Consider the following 21,091-nt stretch of genomic DNA (forward strand, 5'->3'; position numbering starts at 1 on the left):
GTACAAATGGAGGAGAGCCTGGGAGAGGCAGCATAAATCCAGCTTCTCTAGTGAAAGGGCAAATTACATTTACAGACCTGGTTCAGAAATGGGACAGTGAAACTGATGCCAAATTTGGTAGGAATGATGCTTATCCCTCTCTTTTTCCAGCGGTTCTGCCTGCAAGGAAAGAACATTATTCATATACCCATAAGCATTTTATCATAAATCAATACTGTGCTTCCCTCTGACTGTGCATTAAATGGAAATTAAATGCCTGTGATACAGACTGAGTTAATCACTAATTTGTATTAAAGAAAGGCTTTATTTGTGTACTCCAACAAGAACTGCAACCGAAGATGCTTTCTGCAAGCATTATAGAAGCAGTTGTCCATACTATTAGCTGTTCAGTCGTATATATAAAGCCAACTAAAAAAGTCTATCAGGCAGAGGGAAGCATAAACAGATTGCCTTGACAGTCATGTGAAAATCCCAGCTGGACTTAACAGACTCCCTCTTCTTTGCTACAGTTCACTTACAAAATCACATCATGCTGGGTCTAATTCTGGCCTTATTTATGCTACCAGCTCTCTGATAGACTTTTCCTCTGACAGTGAGCATGAAGGGATTACAAAAGGAGAAATATTTAGAAGACAGTCTGCAAATATAAGGTGTGACTTCACATCACTCAAGTTGCTGAGAAAATTACAGAAGTTAGCAGGCAACAGGTGCACCCAGTGACAAGACAGGTCCAGGGCGGGCACCTACTTGTTGAATTCTTCAATCAGTTTCTTCCTGCTGTGATAGCTGGAGCTGGACAAACATTCGTCCCAGCATCTTTGTAGAGTAAATCCCTCCAGCTTTTGGTTAAAATGAGTTGTGTCTCCTTCATGGTAGAGATTGAGCTTCCTCACCTTCCCAAAGAGACACAGAAAGGACAGGCCAAGTTTAATGCTTTGGACAAGGAGGGATGAGATCTAAAGTGTGTTGGTTCCTGATTTTACTCCTTCGCTCTTTCTACAAAGAGTCAAGGAGCAAAACAATAAACAAACATACATCTGTTTATGGAACAGCACGAAGTAAGATATTAAGGCTGGAAATTTTCAGATATTGGGACTTAAAGCACATTGTCAGTAAGATTAAGGTACCTGGTGCCTTTGGACTTTCTTTTTTTTAATATCTATCCTTAAAGCAGATGTTACAATATTGAGGCTACCAAGGCATTTAATTAAACAGAAGATAATCCATGCTAGAATGTATCTGTCACACAGGTTTGAGATCCTGCTGGGAGCTCAGCAAAATTGAAGCAAAAGTTCTTGTGCTTAAAAATCTTGCATGGCTGGCACAGTTCTCAGAGCTTGTTCCAAGGCAGTGTCACCCTGGAAGATGTCAGCAGGTCTGTACCTCCTCAGGTGGCAGGCCACACTTCTGAGCAAGGTCACTCATCCAGCACTCAGCAACCATCATTCCCTGGGGCCCTCCAAAGCCACGGAAGGCTGTGTTGGAAGGCAAGTTGGTCTTGCAAACAATGCCCATACTGCTGACATTGGGGATGTTGTATGAGTTGTCCAAGTGTAACAGGGCTCTGTCCATTACCTGGTGAAGAAAAGGACACACTTTACATTAACTGGATGTCAGACTTCTCACCAATGCCAAAACCAGACTGGAAGCTAATTTACAACAATCAGCACTTTCTCTAGCACTCTGCAGTGCTGCAGTCAACACAGATGATGAGCACTGAAGTGCAGCCAGAACTGCCTCTCAGGTGCAATGGAATGTCAAGTGGTGTCCTCCTGACTAGGACAATAAGCACACTTCTCTGTTGACTCTTATGGCTCTGGGACAGATTGAGCTTCAAAGTCCTTTTTTGGCCCTGGGCTTATGCTGAATCAAACTGTATGTAAATGCCATTATCTATCAGAAGAAACACAGTTTTCTTTTTACTATATTGAGTAATCTGTTACTGGAAAAGTGACTCTGCATGGGTGACGGCAGGAAGGGCACACATAAGAAATAAACATTTTCAGTAACTACTGATCTGCAAGATTTGAGATTTGCCCACTTATTGTCCACATTGGGAAGGGGCCAGAACTTCTTTCTGGCTTGTGTTTCCAGACTTCTCTTCCAGCAGCAGCACAGAGAGGACATTACACACAACCAAACCTTATTTCCACATGCAGCACTTCCCAGTCCTCTGATTCAGACACAAGTCAAAAAGACAATTACACAGATGCGCTCTCAACCAGGTGGACTGGAAAAAGTGAGCTAGAATAAGCCTGAGTGACACTAGGCTATTGAGTTGGTCACTCACATGACAGAAAAGGAGAGTTTTTTACTCACGAGTGGAAAACTTCTTGGAGACAAACTCAGAACTCTGGCCCATTTTTTGTCCTTACTGCTTGTGAACACAGTGCTGGCTTTAGCCAGTCCTTTACAAGCTTATTGATTTAGGCACCCTGCTCTGATCAACCTATTGACTGGGATGCTTCTTTTCCCAAGGAACTATCTTTCCCCAGAGCTGGGGATCTATCAGTCATCTTGCATTGTGCAACAACTTCTCCATCACAGCCCTCTGTAATGCAAAGCAAACATTCCTGACCCCTTTGCTCAATCTAAGTTATTACAGCATCCATAAGAATTATGTGGTACATGCCAAGGCAGGTCAGTTGGCTCACAGAGCATTTGTAGAAGCTCCAAAAGCCCTTCAAAATCTGTTTTTTGTTATGTCAAAGTTTAGTTATGGCATGTGCCAGCAATGCTGTAGGCAACAGCTCTCTGAAGGCAGAGCAGAAGGTTGCACAGAAACACACCTTCTGCTTAATCAGCCATCAGAAAATTTTACTTACACCATGAGAGAGGTCTACAGAGTTGCCCCCATTGCTGTAGTATGACACTTCCAGACTCTTGACTTTCCCATTCTTCATGAAGCCAACCTGTCAAGAGAGTGCCTCCTCAGTAATCAGTTTTCTACAAAACGTTCTGGTTTGTGCTTGCCTCCGAATGCTGAATGGATCTCACACAGGCAGAGGGTTGATTGTCCCCAGTGCAGCATAGGGCAGGCACAGCCAGCAGTTGAGGGAGCCCCCCAGTAAAGGGTTCATGCATGTGTCAATCTTGTTCCAAAGAACTCTTCTAAATTAAGTGCTGGCCACTTACCACAGCCACAATTTCCTTAACAGGTTTTTGCTTTCAAAAGCAGCAGCAGTTGGAGGGGGATTGAAACAGAAAGCAAGTTAACCAAGCACATTGCTTCATTAATGATGCTTTACAGGAATGGGCGAGCCTCTAAAAGAAATGTGATTGTCAGCAGGGTCAAAGTCCTGGTTGCAAGAAAGGCAGAGTTATTTACACTGAGGTCACAGGAAGGGAACCATCCAAGCCAAAATAACTTCTGCAGCACTTTAACAGGAGAACTGCTACAGCCCATCTGACCTGGCCCATTTGTAGCAGGGGAGATCAGCAGTAAAACGACCATAGCAGTGTTTTTTCACAACATCTTACTGCTCTCTGATGTCTCAGGGGACAGCACTGAGACCACATGGACTCTCCTCAGGTGTGTGCATACCTTGTACCTCCCCAGGAAGGGGTGCCTCCCACCACTTATCAGCATGTCCTCATCTCGATCCAGCATGCACCGCACTGCACGGCCCGTTCTGTGAAAGAACACAGCTTTTTAGGGAAAGCCTGAAATGCACAATACAGTTCCTGCAGAACAAGGTTCTTTGTCTTTCTAGGGTGGCAACGGACAGTTAAGGGTAAACTGCTTGATTCATATATCTTACCCTTAAGAAATCAGCAAGAATGAGTAAAAAAAAATAAACATCTCCGAAAGTGGAACCAGTTTGTGAAAACTCTTGCGAAGGCTCTTATATTAAAAAAAGGATAATTTCTTTTAGAGATAGAGATAGATGCTAATAACTGAGCAATCACTGTTTTCCAGACTATTTCTCAAGGTACTCTTTTGGCTTTGAAAAAGACAATGCCATAGGAACTATATAATAATGCAAAGTACTAACTAGCCTTCAATTTGACCTTGTTTTTTATTTGCTTATTTATTATCAAAGAGTAAAACAGGGGGGAGAGTAGGAGTCGTTCTTAATTTTCTAACAATTTTGCCTTCCAAGTGCCTGTCTTCAGGTTGTACCAGTACCTAGCGAATGTCATGTTATTTTTGTAGCCTGTAGGATGTCAAACAGTGGTTTGGCTGGCAGAGATAAAGAGAAGAAAAGAATGCAAATGCATTCCTGATTAATTAGAGAAAGCAGATTGTTTGCTCAGAACAGAAAAAAATAAAGTCAATTTAAAAACAGAGTTTCATTTTGCCTGTCCTCGTCCAATGATATTGTATCAAACTGCTGCTGTGTTGCAAGATCCCTCCAGCTCTGCCAGCAAGGGCAGGGTACAGGCAGGGCAGAAATGTCACCTCTGGGGCCATGTCCACCCAAAACCTGCATAGTTAAACATGAGCTCACAACAAAGCTCCAGAAACCAGGAGCACATTTCCAATCTACTCTTTACAAATGGTTGCAGCCTAGGTTAATTCCCTGAGCTTTTATGCGTTTTAAAAGAGTGGGTTCAAAGACCTGCCACCATTCCTAGGGAAAAATCCCGAAAAGGAGTTTGCACAAGAGGAGACATGTAATGATGCAAGACTGGTGTAGTAGAGTTTTGAACAAAGACATTCTCATACCTCCATTTAAAAAAAAAAAAAAAAAAAAAAAAAACAACCAAAACCACACATGGCTGGTGCTGGAGTCTGAAATTATTTGGGGTGAAGTGAGGGGGAAAGGCAAATAATTTGAGATCCAAGAGTTTTCAGAGAGCACCAAAGGAGTAAAGAATAAGGAGGTTTTTCCCTCTTTCCTATTAAAAGCTGACATTCCCACATAAACTTAGCCCCTCTGGGCAGGTTCAATCCCTTCTACCTCCTAGCCAAAAACCCATCAGACACCTCCTTTGGGAAATCCCAAGCTTGCTATAAGTTGTACAGTAAGAAGACATTCAGAGTATTGAAAGTGCTCCTGCCCAAATGGTGCTCCAGAAAGAGGCAGCCTGGGACAGTCTAAAGGAAAAAAATCCCTCTTCCTCCACACCCAAACTTACTTGAAGGCTGCAACAGCCACTACAGATGTTAAAATAGTACTCCTAGTCTCTTTTCCTCCAAATCCTCCTCCCATTCTTTTCACTCGAACCACAATCCGATTTGAAGACACTCCAAGTGCATTAGCAGCAAACTCCTAAAGAAAAACAAAACAGCAGGACATGTAGGGAGCTCAGCTGGTGTTAAGAACTAAATGCCAACACTGCCTTCCTGAAACCATTTCAACAGTGCAAATATTGCATTTGCAATTGGAGCCAATAAGCCCAGCATTTGATCTCTGAGGGGAAAGGCACAGTGCTGCTGCACACGGGGCCAGATTCAGGAAAAGACTGACACAAGATGATGTTACCAAGACACAGGTCTCATTTAGCAAAGGGTTTGACATCCATACCACCCTCACTGCATTGAGAGACCTTTGGACAGTCTTGGTGAGCCAGTAAACAGACCAAGGACACTCCATGGTGCCAGTAGCGAATCTCATGGAATGGAAGAGTTGGTGCACAGACAGTGGTTTCACCACCTCTCTTTCTGATGTGTCATTCAAGCATCATGTCTCCTGAGCAGCTGGGACCCTCTCCAGAAAGGGCCAAGCATGTAATCCCTCTTAACAAAGATGTGTTGGCAACAGAAATATCTCTGTCACCTGGAAGGAGATTCTTGACTCCAGTGGGATGGATAGGGACTTTAGATCCCATACCCAACTCTAAGCCTGTGTGGTTTTTAATTGAAGAATAAAATAAGAGCAACTATAAAACAACCATTCATCTAGTCTGAAACTGAGAAACAAAAGCCTTTTAGGCACTAGGTTAGTGAGAAGTACCTGTGTCTTCATTGGGTTTTGGGTTGACACAAAGAGTTCCATCTCACCATCTTCTCCCTTTGGCACAGCCAAAGTACAGTGAGTTTCCAGGTAGAAATGCTCCTGGCCACCAAGGTACATCTCTCCTAGAAAATTGAAATGAATGCCCCACAGAAAGGAGCGTCCCTGGTGTTACAAGGTGTCACCCAACACGTCGTCTTCAATCTACTGCCTTCTGTACATGTGTTAAGTGACAACCCTTTGCTTTGCCCAGCACTGGATATCACTAGCTCTAAAATTGACACTTCTGGTTCAATGTTTAAAAAAACAACAAAGAATAAACTCAACAACAAAACAAAATAAAAATTCCAGACATGCTTCCTTTCCACTTTCTATAAATCTTAATTATAAAACACAAGTGGCTGGCGTTTCAAAAATAAGTCTGCGCACCATGCCATTGACCCAGCATCTCTGAAGATGCAGTATTTGGTGCCTTTCAAGACTGCCTCAAAAACACCACTGAATAAAGAATAAAAATAAATCAAGTATAGTCTAGCTGAGTAGATAAAATACAAGGTTACAGACTTGGAAACGGGAGAAGAAAAATAGACACCCAAAATGCCTCAAGATTATCTAACTGGGAATCAACTCTCTATCACTGCATGAGGCTCTTTCCAGGGCATCTTACCTGGCACTGCTGAGGGTACAATTTCTAGTCATGCTACTCACAACTAAATGTCAGAAGCAATCTCCTTTATGAGTCATGGCCCTGGTCTGTTCATTGTGGCCCATCTGCCTAAGACACAGCCATACACCAGATTAAAGGCAATTTGCTGTCTATAAGATGTACCAGACTATGTCTGGACAGGGAAAAAATTTCAGGAAAGAAAAAAAAACACTTTCTAGAATAATTGCTCAAGAAAAATATGTCCTTTCATTGAAAAAAGAGTGTTTACTGGGAGGCACAGGTGACAACATCCAGGCCCCTTTGAAACAATAAAATTTGTATATCAGTCTGTAACTTTATAGGAAATTAATTTAGTCCTGCAAGCCTTACTCTCAGTATCATATGCAAAAAAAGGAGGCTGACAGCTTGACTTCTTTTGTCACAAACCATACTATTTTAAAGGATTTTTTTAATGCTTATTCTCACCTTCCAAAATGTGGTCAGATTCTTCAAATCCTTTCTTCACATCTCCCTTATTAATCCTCTTTATATCCTTAAAGAAAGATTGTTTCTCAATTGCTTCCTAGGAGACAAAATCAAACAATGACATTTTTGTCTAAGTGGAATGAAATCCAACCTTTCTCTAACTGAAGAAGAAATATCCAAGATAAAACGCACAAGAACAGACACTTTCTAAGGTAGTAGCCAAGAGACTTGACTAAAGGCAATACAAAATAACTTCCGGCAACAAAGCAATTTCACAACTGACACCATAATTGCACAATCTTAAGGTACTCCTTGTGATTTGTTTTACATTGTGGACCTAGAACCTTAAGGCCTTTAACCACCAGAGCTATAACTTACAACTTATATTAACTCTTCTCTGTAGCCCAAAAGGTGGGAGAAAGGGGGAAAAAAACAAACAAAAAAACCGAATCAACCAACCAAAACAAAAACCAAAAAAACAAACAAAAAAAAACAAACCCCAAAACAAAAACCAAGAAGAAAAAAAAAAGAGAGAGAAAGAGAAAATGAGAAAATAAGAAGTGCAGAAGTAGTTAACTTCTGAGCTAATATAAAGAGAAGTATATAAGGGAAATTTAACAAAGGCATTTTCCTTTTGCCAAAACTGAAGCTTTCCATAATGAAAACAATCCCCTACCAAATATGAAGCAACAGAGCAAAACAAAAAAAAGCCAGCACATTTTTGGAACTCTCATGTTCCCTGGTTGAATGAACAACTAGAAGCCTCAGAAAAGACAAAGGTCTCACATGTTGTTTGTTAATACACAAATTACACAAACAACCCAAGATCTGTGTCCTCAGATGACAGCACCAATGTCTGCATGAGACAGGGCACAGACTCTACTTGCATGAATACAACTCACATTACAAAACACATGGTACAAAATACTGACTATTAAAACCATTTCATTAAAATCCTATGTTTCTAATTTCTCCACTAAAAATGGCTTCATACATTTTTTTTCTCATTTCTAGAAATGAATGCTGTGTAGATATTATAATTTGCTTTTACTGTCTCATAAGCAGATCTTGTCAACAAATGTTCCTGTTAAAAAAATCATGAAATGATCATACATTGTTAATATTAATTTCTCCAGCTTTGAGAAAAGCCACTTAAGGACTGTGTCCATACAGTTCACAGCAGGGAGTGAACTCCCAAAAATTAATTTCATCAGTTTAGAAGCTAGACAAGTGGTCTGCAGAAATCTCAGGGAAGCAGTGCAGTGACAGAGCTAGAAAAGCCATTTTCACACCTTAGTATTGCTTGTTATAAAGGAGAGAATGAAGAGGGAACGGATATCGATGAAGCCAGCAGGGTCACACCCGCGAATATTAAAAGCAAACCTCTGTGGGTAAGAATGTAAGTCACATTAACCTTGTTTATTTAAACAATTTTCAGTTGAGCACGATATTATCTCCCCAAGCTTGGTTTATTTGTTTCAGCTTTAAATAGCACAGAAAACATTAATGTACTCTAAATCAGTAGAGCACCCAAGATGTACCTTCTTTATATTTAAATACACAAATTATTCCTTCCATCAGTATCCTGCTGCACCCACAAACAAAACGTGGGGTTAAGTAACAATATGTGTGAGGACAGAACTAGACAGCAGGGGGTCCCAAGCCAACTGCAGATGCAGAACTGAGCCATCTTACCTGAATTGTGACAATAGGTTGAAGTTCCTCATATTTAATCTTCACAGCTTTAGCTGCTCTCCTGGAATGTTCCTGTGAGTCTGCAAGGACTGCACCAATGATATGACCCACGCAGGTGACCTACAGGCAAGATTGGGACCCACCATCATTTGGGGTGTGTGTTTGCAGCCATGAGAGACTCATGATCATTCTTTATTCCTTTTATGCAGTTTGTTCAGACCAGTCTATTAAAAAACAGCCCAGGGAAAATAATCCCAAGCAAATTTGGACAGCAACTGAGTGAGTGAGCCTGTCCCAGGGGGCTGCAGCTTAGAGAAGAATTGTGGAGATAAAAGGAGAGGGGCACAGGGCAAAGGGACTTGGGCCTTATTGAATTTGGCACCAAAATTTCTATTGACCCCAGTGCAGTTAGAACTATCTCTGTATAAGGTAGAGGACTTGACTGGACAGTATGAGAAATGTTATATCCTGAGCAGCATGATTGAAAAAGGCTATTTTTAGCTACATACCACATCCTCAGCAAAGACAGTCTCATCATTAGCGATGCCAGTGATGTTACTGCCAGGAACATCCTTGGCCGAGACAAAACACACAAACCCAGGAACACTCTGAGCTTCAGATGTATCTACAGAACTAAGAAAAGAAGGAGAGACTGTGTTATTTCTCATTTTTCCTTTTTGTTAGCAATTATGAGATTCCAATACAAATTCAGACTGGATTTCCTCAAGTCTGGCTATGCCATGTGAATATCATGTGAGACTGTGGCAGCATAACATACGAGACTATAATAATTGGGGATCTATATGAAAATGCTGATCCTGACTGTGAGACTGATCATCATCTTGCTTCTTTGGACTATGCCATACATCTTTTCCCTAAGACATACCTGAACATGATCCAGTTGTCACATGTACTAAAGATTCTTTGATGATGAGTTGGTGTTAGCGATGCTATGCCTCCACTGTTTTCTTAGCTGCCACGATTCTTGCCATGAAGGCAAGAATTTGGATAAATATGAAATTTTAGTGCAGACATGTATCATCTGCCATGGGTGAGTCAGTGAGAAATTGCTGAGGATCAATCATAAAGAAGTTTCAGCATTTTTAAGGGGATGCAAAAGAAGTGATGCTCAAAAAGACAAAAACCTTAATGAAAGGCTTTCCTTGGTAATCAGCAAAAGAAGCACCTAACCAAAATGCTTTTCTGCTTCAATCATACATTGATTTAAAATTCAGTGACAAAATAACTAAGAAAGGGCAATATAATTTAATTTTTATATGGATAACTTAGTAAAACTATATTACAAAATACTTTCAGGATCCTTTTGCAATATTCTGTACATTGGCTTTACAGAGAAACATTTGTGAATAGAAGAGCTGAGGCTTTGATTTTGCTGACTGAATGATTTATTGCCTTCTGTAAATTGCTGCAATTTTTTCAGCAACTTGTTTAGATTCCTAAAACTTTGATATAAACTGAGCCTGAAAGCAGCTGCTAATACATCCCAGGGAGCCACAGACTTAAAAAAAAAAAGACATTAAATGTATGAATGAACTTTCCCACATGAATCCCTAGACAGCAGGAACTCAAAATGCTATTTTTCTTTGGAATGTTCTCATTCCTGTGTTTCTGCAGCAGTAGCTCAGAAACAACCCCCTAACACTTTCCCTTAGTTACAAATACAGAGGCAGCTGGTGTCTGATTTACACTTGGTGCTCAAAATCCGGCTTGGATGAAGTGGAAGTTTTCAGAGTCAATATTTTGACTGCCAAAATCATAGGTTGAGATACTTTTGTCCCCTGATTAAATATTCTACTACTTCCTCTACAGAATGTTACAGGCTTGCAGCCTGAAATATGTGTACGCAATGAAAATGCAAGAGAACGGGTACAGCAACTTCCAGAAAACACTGCATGTTGGGGTCACAAGCATGGATGTGATGCCTTCTCTATCTCCCCATCTGCCCTGGTGGTAGTAACACCACTTAAGTGTCTGTATTGCACATTGCAACACCTAAAAATTAACTATGAATAACAGATCAGTTTCTTTCATAACCTGGGAGTCAATTACTACATCTGTGCATCCATGACTACCATGCTGCCCACACCACAGTGGGAAAGCTCTGGACAGGAAGCCTAACTAGGCAGGAAGTATTGCCTAAGGAATGAACAGCACATTGCAAGGATGACATGAGCCAGTGTAACACAGAGTGTCCCACATCAAAGCAGCTGAGGGCAGATGGGAACCTGCAGAGCCACCACCATATAAACAAAATTAGGGTTTGTGAGGGCAGCCAGTCCTGCAAAATGACAACATTAAAATTCATATGAGCATGTAGATGGCATTACCTGCCAGGATGGGCCTTTAAGAGCTGGTTATTCACTATTGTTATAAATTAGGTACCAGTCATGCCCTGGATAGACAAGATGTTTTCTGAGACAGCTGCACTTCCAAATACTGACCTGTCCACCTTGCTACAGCCAAGCACAAACACCTCACAGCTGAAGCCAATTCACAAATGACTTTTGTGCAGAGGGCTTGATCCAAACCAGTGCAGGCAAGCACTGTGCAAGGCAAAAGCCAGTTCCCACAGCTGACTCACCAGCAGGAGAGCTGGTAGAATTGCATCTTACAACCTAATTTTTCAGGCAGATAGAAGGAGAATCTTAAAGCTGCATGCTCTGGTTAGTGATTAAAATGACATCCCAACTTCTGTGGTGCTCTCCTATCCTGCTACTTTTTAATCCTGCGTGCCTGAGTGTAAGAGATGGGAAATGCAAAAAGTTTGGCCTAGGCTAAGGGCTTTTGTGCTTCAGCAAAGCCCAAAGTTTGGTGTTGGTTCCCTCGCAGTCCCAGTGACGCAGACTTGCAAGGCAGCTGTCACACACAGAGCTCGCTCGCCTCCGTGTAACAATGTGCAAAGAACTGGAGTTCCCACCTAAGCAAAACCTTTTCCTCACCCACCCCCTGTCAGATTGATGTTTTCTAAGCCACCAGGCACCAGATGCTTCCAATGTTTGGAATGGAGAAGTGACACTTACAGGATCTTAGCGTGGGCCTTAGTGCTGGTCACCAGTGTTAGGTACAGCTCGTTCTCATAGTGAGGGATGTCATCGCAGTACACAGCTTCTCCACTGGCTTGTTTGGCTGCTGAAACATGCACCAGAGGCCTGCCCACCATATCTTCCACAGCCTGCCCCTTGGGCACTTCCTGCAGTAAAACACACGGCTGACTACTGCTGGCTTGGGTGGAAGGGGATGGAAGCATTGATGGGAGAGCAAAAGGCACTGCGAGACATTTGGTGAATTGGGGCTCAGTCCTGTGTGAAAGGAAGGTAAACAAGATGCCACAAGACGTGGCTACACAGAGGGGAGCTGTAGGGAATGAAGTGAAAGTAGTTTGGGTTTTGAAATTTCTATGGAAGGGAATGGTTTGCTTTCACATCTTGCATAAGAAAGTTCAAGTTCTAAAATGATTCTACTCTCAAAGCTTAAGAGAATGGGTCACTAACAGAGAAATAAGAAAGAAGATTCATCCCAAGTGTGAAGCCTGAGAGATGCCAAGAAAGGCAGGCTATAACTGGGGAAAACAGAAGGGGAGTTTCAGTTTGGATATAGCTGGGTACAGGAGGAAAAGCAATTTTTAGAAAGCCCTCAGCCTTCTGAGAAAGCTTTCAGAGAAAGCTTGGGCTCTCTTGGACAATAATAGGAAAGAATAGTACCCTAAAGTGAGGAAAGGATTGAGACCCAAATACAAGCTTCATGCATGGCATTATCAAAGTTTATGTGATGACCATACTCAGGAAGACAAGAAGATAAGAAGCACAGCTTGAGCTACAGAAAAGCCTGCATCTATGTCATGCTGACACTGCTACTTACTTGGGAAAGCTGCTACTTACTTGGAAGAGCTGGGCATTTGCAATGGGATCTTTGTGAAATAGCTCTGTAGCACTGATGTAGTTTGAAGGGACAGGCTCACACATAGTTTTCTGCCAGAGACATATTAAAAAAAATCACCTTCCCTTCCAACTCCTTTCTCACATTCCCTAGTAGCTCAGGATATTTTCCATTCTCCATCTCCCACTTAAAGTAATCCATAATCTACTGAGTTAAAGGTGAATGAGGCTCAGGCTCTGTACCACAAACAACCACAGAGCCACAAGACCTCTTGTAATGCAGCAAAGGGGAGAAGTCCAGGAATCATCCTGTGAACCACAGAGCTACACCCTTCCACCACAATGGGAGGGTGCCATGAGGAAGCAAGTGGGAAGCTACACAAGTCACTGTTACGCAAGCAGTAGAGCAGTTCTGGCAGCTATTGCAGCATGGATTTTGTCATCAGGCAGGACTGCTCAAATCTGAACCCTCCCCGTGCCATCCCCACCAAGGCAGTACAAAGAGGTTCTCCTTCCCCAGATCTGCCTAACCAAGGAGCACTCACAGTGCCACTCTTGCTCAGTTTCTGAAGGACTGTCAGGTAGAACTTGAAGAAGAAGCTGAGGGTGAGCGTGCGTCGGAAATCCACCATGCCCCCAGGAGCCGAAGGAGACAGATCCATCTCACCCGCCAGTAAGCAGCAGGCATCCTGCAGCAGCTTCTCATTCCAGTCTCTGCAAGGGAACAGAGGTGACACAGACACCTTGCTCAGACCTAAATTCACCAGGGCAGACTAATTCTTCTGACACAGGACCACAGAATATGATGAAGTGGAAGGGGCCCATCAGGATCATCGAGTCCAGCTCCTGGCCTTGCACAGAACAGCCCAAGGGTCACACCATGTGCCTGAGATTGTCCAAATGCTTCTTCAACTCTGTCAGACTTGGTGCTACCCTGGGGAGCCTGTTGCAATGCCCAACCACCCTCTGGGTGAAGAAACTTTTCCCCTGATATCCATCCTAAGCCTCCTGACACAGCTTCATGCTATTCCCACAAGCTGTCAAGCAACAGCCATCAGTTCTATCTGTTCATAGCACAGGTGTATGCTTTGCTCTCATCTTGGGCTCATGCTACCTTCCCTAAAGGTATGGCAAAGCTATTGCATGATAAAAGCTCTGATTTTTCCATCCAATTTGAAATTAACCCGGTTTTGCAGGTCATGAACACATCTAGCTTCTGTCCACTTCAACTGATGAGTGAATTTGGCAAGAAAATAGCTCTCTGAATGAGAGAATAACATGGATCTTTGAGGGTAAGGCATACTGGAGGAAGCAAGGCATTACACAAACCACACTGCTGCAGAACAATAACTATACTTCTTCCCCTTTCTCCTGTGATGTACTTTTAGAGAGGACTTAGGATGTTTTAGATATTTAAACTACTCCTGTAAAAAAAACAGCGCAGTTCCATTAGACAGTCTTTTTATCACAGAAAAATTCCTACCTGCCAGTGAGTTCCTTGCAAGTTTTTAGTGCCAGAACAGTGGTAGGAGCCATTCCTCCATAGCTCAGTTTTATCTCCTTCACTCTGCTTGTGCCATCTTGGAACAGGACCCTCAACCCACAGGTCACAATTGCAATGTCATCCTCACGACGAGAAGCCTGCTTGAAAGCTGAGAAGTACTCACCCTGAAAAACAGGAAAGTATTTCTGTATCCTCTACCTTGGCATGCTTTGGAGTGTAAATGTGGACAAGCTGTTTAACCTATCTCTAGGTGTATGAGCTATTTCAGGGAACAGTATCTGGTTGATTCATTGTGCAGGGCCAAGCAGGACGTGTTTGTTCAGGCAGTACTGTTTATTTTCACATAATTCAATGATTAATTTTAATGTATCAGTTCAGTGGTTGTTACCAAACCTAGGACTGTGGGGGAAACAAGCTTTGAAAGAGATCTGCTTGTGCCTGTCACATTTTTCCATATTTCAAGAGAAAGAAACAAGACAGATTGTTTGTGCATAAACAAAATTACAGTTTCTCAGCAAGTTTTTCTTCCTCTCAGGCTGCTAAGCTAGAAGTCTAATCAGTAAAACCCATATCCTAAACTCCTTCACTTCAGAAGTCTTTGAAATCTGCAAGAGCTGAAATCAGTAATCACAAATGCCTCTCAGTTCTAGAGTAGACTATTAATAAAAGAAAATTTAATCTGTTACAGGAAATAGAATTCTCAGTTACTATCCTGGTCTCCACAGAGCGAGGAAATTCTTGTAAATGCACCAGCAACTGTAGCACACAAAACTCAGCAGCTCTCTTATAAAGGGTTGCCATAAATATGAGATTAACACTCTACCAGGATGCACCATGTAATAGTGACACCCTGGAGTCACAGCATGGTCAGTGCTCTTGCCTGTTCTGCAGGTGAGGACAAACTGCTGTTCAGGCACCCTGCAGACTATGAGAGGGATCAGATCTGATGTCTTTGCACTGCCCTTCTGGAGAGTTTTCTGACAAGTTTCTTCTCCAATAGCTCAGCCAAGTGACTCCACACAGCACAGCAGTCTGCTTCAGTATTTCTAATCTGAAGCGGACAGCAATCCTTTCATTGTTGGATAGAACAATTTCTCTCCTCTTGACAATGGCAATAGTTTCACAAGAGGCCCCTTTTGTGCATCAAGGACTTGTTACTGCAGATATAACTGAAGGGTGTGCTTCATTTCCTGAATTCCAATAACTACTCAGCAGTCAGCAGATAATAGCAGAGGAGCATCAATAGCATCCTTCCAGTGAGGACATTCTACCACTCTGCTTGTTAAAACAATTAGCTTTCAAGGAGGAGAAAAAGCAGCCTCCTCTCTTACTGTCTGATCAAGAGATTTCCAATAACATGACTGGAACAAGAAGGCATTACTGCCGTCCCTCTTCACAGGACACCTTAATTTTCTTCATTCAGTATCCTGTAGGAGGAAAGGCACTCATGATCTTTCCTCACTTGGAGTGTAGGTAAGTGAACCATCACATTACATGCCTGCCTGGGTCTCTTGGCAAACAACAGAGCATGTAATTCTTTCTGTTGTTTGGCCAGTCTTACCCTTGGTGTGACAAGTTCCATTAATGCAAGGCATAGCATCAGTTTCAAACAAAGATAAACAAAAAAATTCTATCTAGCTGTGTGCTGAAACCACCCTGCTTTCATTCATGAGGAAATCACAGTTGGAGAAAACTTTGCCTGCGACATGCCAGCACCTTCAGACATGCCCTAAAGAACTTCAGCCTCCTTATTTGTGAGCAAAGATCAGCCGAGAAACCATGAAGTTCGGAGTTCAAAAGTTGTTTCAGTTTTTCAGATCAATAATCTGCATATAACCTAGGGCTGCTTCTAAACATTTGTTTGTTTTGTGTAATTGCCACGAGACTGTCATATGGATGGAGGAATACAGTGTTTTCCATTGGCAACCTCAACCATGTTTCTCATTATGGCAAAAAGTGATGCTTTTATGACAAGTCCAAAGAAGGATTGCCCAGAAATAGATGGAAAACCCACCATAAATAAAATAATTTTGTTCCTTTAGTAGTAAAATTTGAGAGGATAGACAAAGGATTTATTAGTTCTCTCCCATAATACAATGGCATGTATTCAAGTAAATCAGTGTTTTCCATTTATAAAGAAAATGCAACACCATTCTGCAAATCCTTGCATTGTATGACTTGGAGACACAACCTCTAAGAAGGTAAGCACCTTCACAAGCACAAAATTACAGTCTAATGTTCTCAGCCCTAAAGGAAGAAGCAGAGTTTTACTTCTTAGACACTGAATCAGTTGTGGTTTATGCTGCTACAGCTGAGAAGTGCTCATTGTTCCATTTGAAGCAAGTTGTGTAGCCTCATTGGAAGTTGCAAGTGCACAAAGCCAAAATGCCCTAACAGTCAGTCCTTGTGGTTTACATCTTGCAAGACAAGAATATATAAACTGAACTGAACTTTTATCCATACATATTCTTCCCCATTTCATTTCCCGTATCAGCTCACAGGAATTAAGCAGGAATCTTCGGCACATTAAGTTCACTCTCTGTCTGAAATTGCTAAAGCCTTTTCTGTTCTGCTTTTCAAGCAGAACTTCTACCTCTGGGAACATAATTTTGACACTTTTCATCATTACCAAATGCACTCAAAAAGCTTCAGATAATAAAGTGAAATTTCTCTTCCTTGCAGTAGAAAAATTCTTGGGCTTACCATACTTTATCATTGAGCCCTGCTCCCCTTGCTTGCGAAGAATAGTGTGCTGCTGAATTTTCACCAAATAATTCACTTGCGTCCTGGTCCACTTGGGACTACATAAGCATTTGGGAGTCAGTCAGGAAAAAGGTGCCTAACTTTGAAAACAACACTTAAATAACAGCACTTTAGCTCCACAGACAGTAAAGTTTTTTCTTACAAACTTACCTTTTTGCTGTAGGGTATTTCAACAGACAGAAGTATTTCTTCAGGCTTAACTATTGTCTTTCTGTAGCCAGTGAAAAACTTCTCATCCATTGTGACCGTCCTTTTGCCCTCTGTAGAGCAAAGGGACATTAGTGGTGAATAAATGAAGAATGGCAATAGTATGTGTGGAAAAGCCTTCAAAGCACACAAGTCACTCTTGATACGATATTTGATTTCATTTTTCCACTCTCTTTCACCAAATCAAGAATATCTTTCTCAGATTTATTTTGGTATTTATAGACTCTATAACAGCTTCTGCATACATATTAAATTTTCTTTGCACATGAACTGATCAAAAATACCTCCTTCTTTCCTTATCTAATTAAAGCTTAGTTTCCAGGTGAGCCAGTTTCCAACACTCTAATGAAATCCCCCTCTTTCTCCTTTCCATAGCCTGCACACAAATCAGCAGTCAGTCCACTGACTGGACAGTCCACTTACTTCAAGGATCCTATTTTTAAAAATTTTTCCTAAGAACAAATAAAAACTGAGATGTTTGGCTTTCTTCTTAGAAAAAAACCCCAAGTTTCAGTCTATCTGAATAAACCAGAAGGATTAAAGTATGACAGTGACAGAAACTATTTAATACCTATTATTTTTCATTAGTACACATCTTCAACCAGCTCTTCACAAGGATGTGCCTGTAAGTATATACACAGTACCAGAGATTCCATCTGGCAAAGAACTTCAAAATTCTTTAGGAAGTCAACCTCAGGTCTAGCTTTAGGACTTCAGCCTCAAAAGGTGTGAAAACACAGAAGACACAGACTTATAATGTTAATTTCCACTTTTAAGTTCTGGCCTGACCTAACAACCCATGGCAGAGGGCTGCTGACTATCCCACTCCCCTCAGTGCCACAGGGAAATGTAAGTAACTCACCTTTTGATACCAAAGTCAGTTTGCTTCCACTTGCCATTAACACAGGATTTAAGTCAGAAATTGGGCTTGCTGTCATTATGTTCCCACCAATAGCCTAGAGTGAAAATAATGCATCAGATAACTATTAAAAATCTAAGCAATTTTTGTCCTTTAATTACTTGGGAAAACCTAAGCCCCAGAAAATCAGATGCTGTCTCAGGTAATATTAACATTTGCCTGAAACAGATTTAGAACAGTGTTTTGTTAATGCATCAAGAATACTTTATGCTCAAACTTCATACGTGCAACCATGCCAAAATTCAATCACTGTACCTGCTATTAAGGGAGGATCCATCAAACTAAAAAGGGTATTTTCAGTAATAATCAGGAAGCAAAGGTTTTGGCTCCAAAACAAATGCATAGCACAGTGTCTCATGGAATAAAAGTTCTTGTTTGGTAGGTTGGTTTAACTGCTTCCTTGATATTTTTTTCTTAGGACACACGGAGTTTGAACACACCTTCCCCTTTAAAACTAGAGGAAAATTTGCCAGATCTGATACATTAACACTATGACTGCCCTAGTTGTCATGGCAATTTAAACACACCTGCTTCTTTGAAGTTTGTCCAGCACTCTAAATACCTTTTTTGTTAAATCAGTCAAAACTACAGTTCCCCCTACTTGGTGCTAACAGCAATGGAAGACCTGGACAACTGCCATGTTTCCCTTGCTTGCTAGATGTGTGACATCAGCGCAGCACAGACACCAGCTGAGACCCCACCACTTCTGGGGTTGATTTTTGTGTGCTGGTTTCTTTCCTAAGGTTTGCAAACGTTCTCCTGTGAGATGCACAGAGCACACCAACACTGCTTGAGGTAAGGCAGCTCCTCAAACTGAGCTTTCAGCTACAGCCCCTGGTGCTCCCAAGTCACTTACAGCCACATTCCTGATCTGTGGCCCTGCAAACCAGCGCAGCTGCTCCAGGACAGCCTGGAAGATCTCTGTTTTGTATGGAGGAAGGTCTGCCACTGCTTTTTTCATCACCTCCTCTACTGACTTCAGGGTACAGGCAGCGCCAATGGTGACCCCTGTAAACAAACAAAGGAAAAGAATCGTTCTCCAAAATTTTGAGGTAGAGAAGGACAGTTACTGTGTCTGCAAAGCTTAGATGCCACTGAGCTCAATTAGACCTTCAGTTACACCAGACTATTTAGAATGCACTGCACGTAAACATCACATCCTCAGAACAAAATTCACCTTTAAACCACAGCTCACGCTGGTGCTGTCTCCCACATAACAGTAACACACCACCCTTTTGCATCAGTGTATTATTAACAATATTGGCCTCCTTTAGGTATTAGTTTGTCCTTTGAGAAGTGAACTCCATCTCCTTTCCAGTTTCCACACTTTAAATATCTTACCAGACATTGAGGCACATACATTAAATTGTCCTAAGTACTTTTATTTGTAAGGCTGACCTATTTCCATCACAAAGCTAAAGGCAATGGATTTATAGAATTGTTAAGGTTGGAAAAGATCTCCAAAGATCACTGAGTCCAGCCTCTGACTGAAGACCACCACATCAGCTAAACACAGCATTGAAAGTCACATCCAGTCATTTCTTGAACACTTCCAGGGGTGGTGACTCCACCATCTTCATGGGCAGCCCAGACCAGTGCTAGACCATGCTGTCACGTGAAGAAATTCTTCCTGATATCAATCTCCTGGCACAGCTTGAGGCAGTTTCCTCTTAATCCTGTTACTTGTTACCTGGGAGAAGAGACTGACTCCCACCTTGCTACACCCTCCTTTCAAGGAGTTGTAGAAAGTAATAAGGTCACCCCTGAACCTCCTTTTCTCTGGGCTAAACATCCTCAGCTCACTTTTTTACATATCAGTCACTTGATTTCCTGCATGGGAAAGGTATAATGCATACAGAAAATAATCTTTAATCTGGGGATTTTTCTTCACATCCTCTTTATTATTCCATGGAGTCCCCACTCACCTCACAGATGTTCTGCCTCTTTTTTGCTCACCTGTTTCAGTGTGCTGAACAGCATTCATTTCAGGGATCCATGATGGTGCTATTATCACTGGATACAGCAGGTTCTTTAACCTCATCTCGATACCTTAAGGAAAAGATACTGTTTGGTACTTGTGTGATGTGGCTACTGCTGTACATAATCCTTCAAGAAAGAAAAATTAATACCATAAACCCTACATTTAGTAATTATTGCATGAACCAGTTGCTCAAGACAACAGAATTACTAAGTATGTCTGAACTTTCCTCGTCAGCACTTATGTTTGCAAAGGTATCCATGTGGTGTGAGTAGGCAGTAAGATTTCAAGTCTTGAAAGCTTTCTCACTGAAAAGTCCTTCAAAATGCAGCTTTCACAATTTAATTAATTTGATTATGGGAACATTCTAAGCTTTCACTCCCCTCTTCGCAAAATTACAGAAAACAGCACAAAGGCTTGGAGATATGGATGAGCATTTTTTTCACCTGGCACAACAAAGAATGGAGAAAAACATTCACTGTGAGATTAATCTATCTGAGAAGAAAATCTGTTCCTACATACAACCTGAAAACAAATAGCTTTTTTAAAGTTATGACATGAAAGAGGTTTCCATTTGTGTTGTTCTCACAAAATACTTAATGGAAGGTTTTCCAACTGTTCCTAATAAGCATCAGCACTTTCTCTTACCCACTTCTGTGTTCCCCACAACGAGTTTGGCATTGGGGTACTGGGATTTGAGAGCCACCAGTTCATTGAGAGTTGTGGGCTGGATCCACATCACACGCTCGCCTTTGAAACACATCTGCTTCTGCTGTTTGTTACTCTGAGTCTGCAGAAGGGAATTCAGATAGAGCTCAGCCCCTACATCGAGCCAAGAACCCCTGCTCACATGCTGCCCATGCCTGTGCCACACTGGGCTCCATCTCAGAGGAGTTACTGTCAGGGGGCTGGGATATCCACACTGCAGTTGGCAGTTTGCCATTCCCCATCCTTCTGCTAGCAGTCATGAAAGTCTTTCTCATGCTGACAAAAGTTCTCCCTTCCTGGTACTGCCAGGTGCATTCTGCTGCCATATCTCCCTAGCAAGATCTGTGCCAGCAAGCTCCATCTGACCAAGTTGCTTCAATGGTTTTCCA

At 41.8% G+C, this 21,091-nt stretch overlaps 1 protein-coding gene across 1 annotated transcript in view; it reads right to left on the bottom strand.

Annotated features, from left to right (window-relative positions):
* The window catches only part of XDH (xanthine dehydrogenase), a 51,136-nt gene that overhangs the window by 11,686 nt on the left and 18,359 nt on the right, over window positions 1-21,091 (bottom strand). Inside the window, exons 10-28 of the mRNA XM_002194944.7 lie at window positions 20,643-20,784; window positions 19,973-20,065; window positions 18,873-19,024; window positions 17,960-18,053; window positions 17,041-17,150; window positions 14,107-14,291; window positions 13,169-13,337; window positions 12,627-12,716; window positions 11,769-11,938; window positions 9,237-9,360; window positions 8,728-8,847; window positions 7,033-7,129; window positions 5,901-6,025; window positions 5,083-5,216; window positions 3,545-3,632; window positions 2,826-2,912; window positions 1,384-1,575; window positions 748-893; window positions 78-159 (exon numbers count right to left, since the gene is read on the bottom strand). Of these exons, the coding sequence (XP_002194980.5) occupies window positions 78-159; window positions 748-893; window positions 1,384-1,575; window positions 2,826-2,912; window positions 3,545-3,632; window positions 5,083-5,216; window positions 5,901-6,025; window positions 7,033-7,129; window positions 8,728-8,847; window positions 9,237-9,360; window positions 11,769-11,938; window positions 12,627-12,716; window positions 13,169-13,337; window positions 14,107-14,291; window positions 17,041-17,150; window positions 17,960-18,053; window positions 18,873-19,024; window positions 19,973-20,065; window positions 20,643-20,784 (2,400 nt within the window). The remainder of the gene's footprint in view (window positions 1-77; window positions 160-747; window positions 894-1,383; window positions 1,576-2,825; window positions 2,913-3,544; window positions 3,633-5,082; window positions 5,217-5,900; window positions 6,026-7,032; window positions 7,130-8,727; window positions 8,848-9,236; window positions 9,361-11,768; window positions 11,939-12,626; window positions 12,717-13,168; window positions 13,338-14,106; window positions 14,292-17,040; window positions 17,151-17,959; window positions 18,054-18,872; window positions 19,025-19,972; window positions 20,066-20,642; window positions 20,785-21,091) is intronic.

This window comes from Taeniopygia guttata, chromosome 3, assembly GCF_048771995.1.
Source record: "Taeniopygia guttata chromosome 3, bTaeGut7.mat, whole genome shotgun sequence".
Classification (NCBI taxonomy): domain Eukaryota; kingdom Metazoa; phylum Chordata; class Aves; order Passeriformes; family Estrildidae; genus Taeniopygia; species Taeniopygia guttata.